This window comes from Plutella xylostella, chromosome 13, assembly GCF_932276165.1.
Source record: "Plutella xylostella chromosome 13, ilPluXylo3.1, whole genome shotgun sequence".
NCBI classification, from domain to species: Eukaryota; Metazoa; Arthropoda; class Insecta; order Lepidoptera; family Plutellidae; genus Plutella; species Plutella xylostella.
Window position 1 is genome coordinate 8,759,678 of NC_063993.1, and position 10,789 is coordinate 8,770,466.

Consider the following 10,789-nt stretch of genomic DNA (forward strand, 5'->3'; position numbering starts at 1 on the left):
AAATTTTGGTTCTTATTTCATTTATTTTTAAATGTGCCATTTACGAAGCCTTTTCCTGCCCCCCTACTCTTAAAAGGCAATGTATTGCGTCTGTCTTGCGTTCTCAACATTTAAAAATCATAACTTCTCTTCAGAGGCATTTTTCCAAAAAGTAATGCCTATTTTGCTAGGTAATGTCTATTTTGAGACCGTAGAAACAATAATATAATGCTTACAATTTAGAAATTACTTTACAAAAAGGCCAAAAAAGGCTTTTTCGGCCTACTTAAATCTAAAATAAATTCTTCATTTTGGATACTTCATTCATAGTGATAGGTTTTAAAAAAAGGCGTTATCTTGTTGAACATTTATGTATTTTTACTTTTTGTAAAATCGATTTTGAAGAGAAGTTATGATTGTTTTAATGTTGAAGACGCAAGACAGACGCAATACATTGCCTTTCAAGAGTAGAGGGGCAGGTATGTCTACTGAATGGAGCGTTGTAATGCAACAAAATCAAAAAGTAAACTTTCTTAGTCTATTAGTTGCGGAGATAAGGACGGTTAAAATTGTGCATTTATTTCCATACAAAGTTGAAGATTGACGTTAAGTACGGTAATTTTAGTTACACGCTTGAAAATAAAAAAATCGCTAAAGCGCATTTAGGTTTCACCATTTTTACAGGGTGTTGCATAAAGGGATAGTTACTAAGGCGAAACCTACATGTGCAGCATGGTATATCTAAGCCCGAAACCGAAATCAGAATTTAAAAATTCACGAAATAAAAACATTCTTATTATTTTTTATTATTATTATTAGTTGTTGAAGCACAACACTACGTGTGCGCCCCATCACTAGACGAGTGACGGCGCCCCCCCGCGCCCCGCACCCTCGCAGGCGCAGACGCAGACTACGCGCCGCCATTCTGAGACTGCAAGCCATTCGATCAACATAACAAATATTTCTTTGATTTTGAAAATCTGATAAAGTCAATATATTTCTTGTAAAACGGATCTCCAACCTAGTTTTCATTGAGTAGATACCTGCGCCACCAAGTTTTCGAGCCGGATACGGGCTTTTTGGAAGATCTGAAGACCAGGCGAGACGAAAATCGGAATCCCGAGGCACGTATCGGCGAGGTCGTTCAAGGGCAAGGTAGAAGATCCACGCGGCACCAATCTGCTATTCGCCGCGAACTCCACGAAAATAATCAAGATACAACATTCTACGGCCAGTCTCGAATCTCAAGAATCACAAGAAAAACCAGAAACCACGACCAGAATCGAAAAACCAGGAAAAGAGGTTACAGTGTGGTATTGCTGTGAGTTCGTTCCAATTTCAATTATCCCCTGTGTGCACAATTCAATTCACTATCTTTTTTCCTAGTAAAAATCACGCAACAATAATAATTACCCGTTTTAATCATCAATTCATTTTGTTAAAATTACCATTTTGGGTGTCATAACCTAATTATCTCCCATTTCTCCCGTCACCTGTCTATTTTTACACAATCGAAAGCGCATATTATTCATAAATAATCGAATCTATTCCCAATTTTAACCTACGTGTTTGCGTACCCACGTCATTAAATTATTGAAATCCATTTGCATCTTTCAATCCATTCAAGTTTATTCAATTCAAAGGCCATATTTGTTTCAATGAACAGCTGTTTTCCCCAACACAGTGTATATTTTTAACAAATTGCATATTTTTTCTCGTTTTTTAACATATTGTTTTTATCTCATACATTCCAGTGAATCCGTCAGCATCGCTGTCGCGCGGGTGGTGCGTGCGCCGAACCGCCTCTAACCGGTTACGCAAGCTGAGGTGGCTTCGATGTTTGCATTGCTTGCGTGAGCTCTTCTGCTGACCCATAGTAGCTGCCTGTTAAAATTTAAGTATCGCTTCATACACTTCGAGCTTGTTTCACTATTTTCACAAATTTTACTTTATAAACAAAGTGTAAAACAGCTATAAACATTGATCGAATGGATTGCAGTCTCAGAATCATCTGAGAGACTTGGGCACCAGTTATCTTAGCTTAACTTCATTTCTTAGCCTACTCCATTAAGTCGCAACTCATTAAACATGGATATTAAATCATTAAAAACGTCAAGAGCATCATTTAAATCAAAGCTTACAATATTTAAAACTTATTTAGAAACGCTTTTGCCTTGTAAAGAGCTAAATAACTTGCAAATTCGAGAATTAACTATTAGAGCTAGTAAAATACAAGAAATGTACAATGAATATGATTCAACTCAAACTGAAATAGAAGATTTATCTGAAATTCCAGGTGACGAACATTTAGAACGGGAGAGCTTCGAAACCAGCTACTTCAGCACAGTAGCTGCCGCGCAGGAGGCGCTCGATAAGCACACGGCGGCTTCTGCGGCGCGGGACAATCAGTCGGTAACGGGTTCTAGTGCATTCTCAGGTGGGCCAAACCTTAAATTACCTACAATTAATTTACCGACATTTTCTGGTCGCTATCAGGACTGGTTAGAATACCATGACACATACAAGTCACTAATACACACAAACACTTCAATACCAAAAATCCATAAATTTCACTATTTGCGGAACACTTTAAAGGAAAGTGCTTCTATAATCATAAAATCATTAGAGTTTTCAGCAGAAAACTATGATGTTGCATGGGATTTGCTGTGTGATCGATACAATAATGATAGAATTCTAGTAAACAATCACATACAAGCTTTGTTTAACATACAACCAGTTGTTCAAGAATCCTCAAAGGCGTTACGTAACACAATAGATAGCATTAATAAAAATCTAAGAGCCTTGAAAACACTTAATTTACCTACAGAACACTGGGACATTTTCATCATCCACATGGTGACTAGTAAGCTGGATTCACACACAATGCGTGACTGGGAAACAGAACGCCATCATATAAAGTCTATACCTACTTTAGAAGAATTCAACTCATTTCTCAAAAACCGCGCAGACTTACTAGAGACCATGGAGGAAGCACAATCACAAAAACACACACGCAGACACAGCGACATCTCTCACAATCGTCCAAAAACTTTTGTCGTAAATCATAACCAAACACAAAAACAATCACAATATAATTGCCCTGTTTGTAAAAATAATCATTCCATTTACCAATGTCTAAAATTCAAATCAATGCCTATCGAGGCACGCATTGAAAAGGTAAATAAATTAAACCTTTGCACTAATTGTTTACGGAGTGGTCATGACGAACAACGTTGTAGATTGAGTTCATGTAGGTATTGCACAAAACGACACAATACAATGTTACATAAAACGGATTCTGCATCTACACAATCACAAACACAAACAAAATCAAGTAGCTCGCAGTCCCCCTGCCATGGGTCAAGTGACTGTGTTGTCTTACCGTCCATAGCAGGGCAAAATCAATCACAAATACCACAGAGTAGTCAGAACAGTATGGTAGTACAGTCAGACAACATTACATTGTCTTCCACTCATAACAGTCAAGTTCTACTTTCAACTGCAATCATAAACATAACCGATCACTACGGTAACAATCACAAAATTCGTGCACTTCTAGATAACGGCAGCACGTCTAGTTTTATTACAGAAAAAATACAAAAACAGTTGCAAATACCCAGTTATTCAACTTCAATTTCAGTACAAGGGCTAAATAAACAGTCTTCAAAAATAACACAAAGATGTGACGTGACTATATCGTCACTCACCAATAGTGGTTATACAACAAACGTCAATTGTTTCGTTGTTCCACAAATCACCCAGTTGATACCTACTACAAGAATAAATTGCGAGGCTCTCAATATTCCTTCGCATATCAAACTAGCAGATCCGACGTTCTCAGTTCCTGCGGAAGTGCATATGCTGTTAGGCGCGGATTTGTTTTGGGCGGTCCTATCTAACAACCGCATCAATCTAGGCAAAAATAAACCAACCTTAGTTGAAACAACACTAGGGTGGATAGTTTCAGGATCTATACAAGTTCCTTATTCTAAACACAACAAAATGCAATCCTATAATACAGTCCACTGTCATTTTCTAAATAACATTGAGCTTGAGGAAAAACTCGATAAATTCTTTGAATTTGAATCAGTTTCCACCACTCAACAATCCCGAACTAAAGGTGAGAGTGAGTGTGAAGAAATATTTACACAAACAACCACACGCCACCCAGATGGCAATTTCATTGTTACAATACCATTAAAAGAATCACCGTTGGCGCAGGTATCTACTCAATGAGAACTAGGTTGGAGATCCGTTTTACAAGAAATATATTGACTTTATCAGATTTTCAAAATCAAAGAAATATTTGTTATGTTGATCGAATGGCTTGCAGTCTCAGAATGGGTTAGCAGAAGCGTCAGTGAAGTCAGTCAAACATCACCTAAAACGAGTTTTATCAATGACTCACCTAGATTATGAAGAAATGTACACTGTCTTGGTTCAAATAGAGGCAATTCTTAATTCCAGACCCATAACCCCTATTTCATCTGATCCATCTGATCTAGTAGCTCTCACTCCTGCACATTTTCTGATTGGACGAACGCTCACAATGCTACCTGCACCTCAGGTCGACAACGCTCCAATCAACACACTCTCTCGATACAAACGAGTCCAAGCATTGAAAGCACACTTCTGGAATCGCTATTATAAGGAGTATATTTCAGCATTACAGATTCGCAGCAAGTGGCACACCAATCGAGGTCAACTACAGCTTGGGCAGATGGTCCTCATCAAAGATGACCGGCTCCCACCCAACAGATGGCTGCTCGGTCGCATCACAGCCGTCTACCCTGGCACCGACGGCATCAACCGCGTGGCAGACGTCCTCTCCACTTCGGGGACCTTGAGACGGGCTTACAACCGGCTCTGCCCTCTACCCATGACGTTGGACCAGGATACTCCAGCTCCAAGGGGCCCAGCTTGTTGAAGCACAACACTACGTGTGCGCCCCATCACTAGACGAGTGACGGCGCCCCCCCGCGCCCCGCACCCTCGCAGGCGCAGACGCAGACTACGCGCCGCCATTCTGAGACTGCAAGCCATTCGATCAACATAACAAATATTTCTTAGATTTTGAAAATCTGATAAAGTCAATATATTTCTTGTAAAACGGATCTCCAACCTAGTTCTCATTGAGTAGATACCTGCGCCACCATTAGTAAAAAGTCACGTGAGAACAAAGTTTCTATGGCAAATGTTTTTTTTCGCGAATTTTTATATACTGATTTCAGTTTCGGGCTTACATATACCATGCCATGCTGCACATGTAGGTTTCGGCTTAGTATACCGACCCTTTTTGCAACACCCTGCATAAGTTGTTGTTATGTCGCCTGAGAGCAGTTAGTTTATTCTGAAACTTGCAACCGTGAAAACCTTGTTCCCATGGTACTCGAAAACATGCAATATTCTGCCTCTTGTTTTAGTTTTCTTGGTTTATGAACTAGGAAGCATTCACAGGTCATGATTGTTATCGAGCGTTACAATCTAAATAGGGATAATTTAAGCCAAAAATTGGCTTAGTATTTACGGAAAATAGTTCGAAATGAGCGAATTTTTCTTCAAAATATGTCAAGGGTGTGTTTCAGGTCATTTATACAGGTTGTTTGGCATATGGGTCGACTTTTTTTTAAGTGGTAGAGGAAATCATAGTTTTTTTTTTTCAAGACCTATATTCCGAACGGACTAATGTTATTGAGATTGTCAGGCAATTCATTTAATATGAATAACAGTCTGTGTATAATAAAAAAAACAATAAATTCTTCCACCATGGTTTCCTATTACGTTTTTTTGCCTGCAAAATTTAATTATGATAAATTGAATAAATTATACATATACACTTTTTACGAAAAAAAAACAACTTTGACTGGCCTTATCTCCGCAACGTAATTTTTCAATAGTCAGGTAAGTGTTATATGTCTCAATATTTGAATAAGACAGTGACAGCTATAATTTTATTCTTCAGAGTCGCGAGCACAAGTTTCGAACCTCCGTTAACGTTGCGTATCGTCAACTGTCACTGTCAAAATGTAAGGCAAAGTCATTGACAAAAGAATAAAGAGGACTTGGCATAAAAATCGGTACTTAAAAATATATCGTCGTCTCTTTTTAACTTATTGGTGTTATCGTACGTAAAAAAGGACAACAGTAGTTTTGTCTTTACCTAAAATTACAACATTGCGATCGGTCGCCATGTTGATTGACCAAGATTGACATCCAAACACAAGGTACTTCAGCTGTCAAACAATTTGTTTGTTTACATTTTTCAAGAAAAAAGCCGCCATTTTAATTGACACCAAAGTTTAGGTAAGCGCATTTTTTTCGTTGATATGGCATGTCCTCTCTTTATTCTTTTGTCAATGGGCAAAGTTAGTTCCAAAAGTGACATTTGTTTTTTCCATATGTTAGGTGGAATTTCACTAAACGCTAAACTAAAATTTAGTAGCCTGTCATACGTCTGTCAGTTAGTACAAAATGTATTTAAAATTTGATTTAAATACGTTTAGCGTTTGGTAAAAGTGACCCTTCGTGTAGATTCGAAAATAGTATCGAATCCTATGCTCGGGTCACAGATAACAATTATCTGACTATTGTGAAATCAGCCCTAACTAGACCTAACTAGCTAATTTTTGACTCAAATTGTAGGAAAGTTAGTTGCGTTATAATTTTTACCTGTAAAACGATTCTTAAAAGGTGCACTTAATTCTTAGGCCTGGGTCTCCTATTTTATGCTATATGCGGCGTCCGACTTTGACGTAAACGTTTCGATCAACGTCCTACGGCCTACCCACGGCGTCAAAGTCGTTTACGCCAAAGTCGGACGCCGCATATAGCATAAAATAGGAGACCCAGGCCTTACTGAAACAAGAGCCAACATCTAACCGTTTTTCGGGTACCATTGGAGTACAAGTTTTCAAGGACACAAATTTCAGAATAAAATATCCTCAGGGAAAACAAAACACGCACGCACTCACGCCTTCTACTATGTACTCCCTTGCGGGGTAGGCAGAGGTGCATTGCTGCACCCACTTTTCGCCAGAGTGTTATGTTAGTCCCAATGTATAATGTTCCTCAGGGAAACTAAAAACATTTTTATAAAATTCGTAGACACATGCGCTTTTCCGAACAAAAATCTGTTCAGCCGGTTCAGAGCTATGCTACCACAGACAGATAGACACACACTGATACACAAACACCTAAATCTTATAACACCCCTCGGATTATAACTTTCCGTCCGTGGCCAGTCAGAATTTTTCCTTAATTCAACTCGCACTTGGCCGATTTTCGGTTAGTTTAGACTTGCCCATCACCAATTTTGAGGTCTGGATCCGCGCCTGCAAAGCGAACCGATAAGCATCAAATAGCTGAATTAAAAAGAAAAGTGCCACCAGCCAACACTGAGGGCAGCAATAATTAAACAGCTCTGATTTAAAAACTTTTTGTTTAAATTCCTTTGTGGAGAACGAAGCACAAAGACTTTGAACAATAGATGTTGCTAGCAAACATCTGATCTATCATGGGAAACCTCACTGGCGTCTGTTGTGGCTTTTCACAACACTGTTTTATTCTTCGTTTGTGTCAGTCGTCATTTGATTGTAAATTTTCTAGGTTTCTTTATTAATAGTGTAGGTACCTAACTAAGTTTCGCGGGCAAATTTTTTGGTGGTATGCCTAAAATATTTCGGATAGCAAAGCTACTTACCTTGTGATTTGCACCAAATTAGCTTAGCTTGATAAATGTAGAGAGGTATCTTTGAGTTTTAAATAAAATAAAAAATTTGATAAGTTTTAGAGACCACATATTATTAAGTAGAATTCGAAAATAATACTCACATACCTAATACTTACTTGTTTGATGATCCTACATTGCCTACTTGTATGTACCTAGGTACATTCATAAAATTATACTTACAGTATTAGATATAATACATCACACGTCGCTATAAAACGATTATAAGTAAATTTCATAATTAATTTTCATGAATGAAAACCAAAATTTTAAAAAACATGACTGTATAAAATTCATGTCTACGGAACGTTTTTCTCCTCCAATGTGAAGGTATGCCTGCTATAAAACAGGAAGTGTTGAAAGCGATGATGCTTCTAAAATTTTATTACAACTTAACCGTTCAAATACCATTAAAGTAATATAGTACAAGTTCCAAGTAAACGGCGGTGATAATAAACTCTTCGATGGTTGATGAAATATCAATGAATTAAAATATTTTATACTTTAGCCGTTAACAGAGTTATGAAAAGTTTTATTACGCTGTAAAAGTAATTGCTCTATCACTTTGTGTACTAAATTAATGTAATAAGAAAATGGGCGGATTCAATTACGTTTTGTAATAAAATTATCGGTAGTACAATGGAAACAGTAACTTTAGATTGTTTAGATTAATAAAATTAGGATTTTCAAGTTGAGTATTTTCAGACATCATTTATTAATGACTTGAAGGCCAATATAAAGCTAAATAAATTTATTGAGTGCGGTCAACCTTTGTTAAAATTCCAGTTAGAGTGGTTGGTAAGTACTGGGTACTTCGGTGTAATACATTATAATCCAATGTTACAATATTGAATTAAACGAAGTCGACGGTCTAGCGGCTATATTATGATCTTCATGACATTAAACTGAAGTATGATACTTACTAATTTTTGAAATTCAGCAATGGGCCTACGATGAATCTTGTACACCTCGCTGGCTGTACACTTCGAATGAGGTCGTTTCGCCTAATATTCACTGCATGATCCTTTACGTATCGCTACTTATCTTTTCCAAGTTTTTTAACGCCCTGAATCCATTACTGCGCGAAGAGATGACCTCTACGGACGAACTTTTCGAAAATGGAACGAAATCCGTAGCACATCGTCATTCGGAATAGGGAATATGCGTAATTTTTTTTTATACTTTTATTGGATAGTTTTACATCACTTTATTATAGTAAAAAAAAAATTCAACGCCAAAATAAGTAATTTAAGGTATTTTAAAGAAAGTTAAAAAATTACAACCATCACGACCACTTTGAAATTCCCGTCAGGATGGCGGGCTGTCGTGACGTCATAATCGTTTAACTTCACGGCTCAGAATAATGAGTCCCGTCAGTCGGCATAGATTTTTTACCTAATCAAGTAATCACAGAGTACTTTTGTATTAACAACAAACCAATGTTGTCATGGTAACGAACGAAAAAGGAAGTGTATAAAGTGTGATCAGTGGCTGTTTTGTAATGGTAATAAAGTGTGACCAGTGGCTGTTTTGTAATGGGAGCTCGTAAATAGCTGCTAGTAGCTCTTTTGAAATGGGAGCGCGCAAACCAGAGGACCTTTGTACACAATATTACGCTATTATGGCAATATCAATATAAAGTAATATTTGTATTGTATGTAAGTACTTACTGTAACTTTGGTTCTCAGTAAGAGAGACTAGGGTTAGTGGGTCATTCTATTCTATTATCTGTGGGGGTGTAAAGTCAAAGTCAAAGTCAAAGTCAAAGTCAAAATTTTTTATTCATCGTACAAATATAAAATTTTCTGATGAACGTCAATTTTTACAAATTACTCTCCGTTCGGATAAGGGGGGGCTCTTTCTGTCTAAGAAGAAGAACGGAGGCAAGAAACTCCTGAGCCATCTTTTCAAAAAAATACTTAAAACTAGTTGGTATACAATACATATAAGCTTAATAATAATTATTATAATAATATGAGCAGAGCTAACTACTTATCACAGCCATGCATTAACGTCCTCTAAGTAATCATCAATTTTATAATAAGCTTTTTTACTGAGTTTCTCTTTAATGTAACACTTAAACTTATTCTCTGGCATCTGAGCAACTTCTGTTGGAAGCTTATTATAAAATCTAATACAGTACCCTAAAAACGATTTATTAACTTTCGCCAGACGCATCGCTGGAAAAGCCAGCTTATGCTTGTTCCTAGTATTAATGTCATGATTACTGCCAATTGTATCAAAAGTGGAAATATTCTTTCGTACATACATTAAATTGGCAAAAATGAACTGACATGGAACTGTAAGGATGTTAATTTCTTTAAATAGTTCTCTCAATGAATCCCTGGAACCAAGTTTGTATATAGAGCGGATGGCTCTTTTCTGTAATACAAATATAGTTTCAATATCAGCGGCTCTACCCCAAAGCAAAATGCCATACGACAATAAGCTGTGGAAATAACTAAAGTAAACTAATCTGGCGGTTTCAACGTCGGTCAGTTGTCTAATTTTCCGTACAGCAAAAGCTGCGGAGCTCAACCTTCCAGCCAATTTGGCAATGTGAGGTCCCCACTGCAACTTTGAATCTATAGTCATACCAAGAAAGACAGTATCATTAACTAGGTCCAATTTATTCCCATCTAGAATAATGTTAGTATCGCATTGTCTAACATTCGGCAGTGTAAATTTAATACATTTCGTTTTCTTAGAATTCAATAAAAGATTATTTACGGTAAACCAATCGTGTATGTCAGATAGAATAGAATTAATTTCATAAAAATTATTTTCACTTCTTTTAACTTTAAAAAGCAAAGAAGTATCGTCAGCAAATAAAACTATATTAGTCAATTTTTCAACCATAAAAGGCAAGTCATTAATATAAATGAGGAATAAAAATGGTCCTAGAATAGATCCTTGAGGGACGCCTATCTTTACATGAGCCCCCTGTGATTTAGTATTGTTAATATCGACCCTTTGTTGCCTCTTGTCTAAATATGAAGCTATCAAATCTAAAGCCTTTCCTCCTATTCCATAGTATCTCAGTTTCGAAATTAAAGTCTGATGGTCTACACAATCAACCGCCTT

At 37.0% G+C, this 10,789-nt stretch overlaps 1 protein-coding gene across 1 annotated transcript; it reads left to right on the forward strand.

The window, feature by feature from the left end:
- Positions 1 to 797: 797 nt before the first annotated feature.
- On the forward strand, positions 798 to 5,065 carry LOC105392233. The gene is made up of 2 exons (XM_011563835.3): positions 798 to 2,416; positions 4,644 to 5,065. The coding sequence occupies exons 1-2, from the start codon at positions 2,068 to 2,070 to the stop codon at positions 4,904 to 4,906; spliced, it is 612 nt and encodes a 203-aa protein (XP_011562137.3). The 5' UTR covers positions 798 to 2,067; the 3' UTR covers positions 4,907 to 5,065.
- Positions 5,066 to 10,789: the final 5,724 nt, after the last annotated feature.

Coding starts and splice junctions, on each gene's coding strand:
- LOC105392233 (XM_011563835.3), top strand. CDS start 2,068: ATGGATATTAAATCATTAAAAACGTCAAGAGCATCATTTAAATCAAAG. Junction 2,417..4,643: donor GGGTTCTAGTGCATTCTCAG/GTGGGCCAAACC, acceptor AGTATATTTCAG/CATTACAGATTCGCAGCAAG.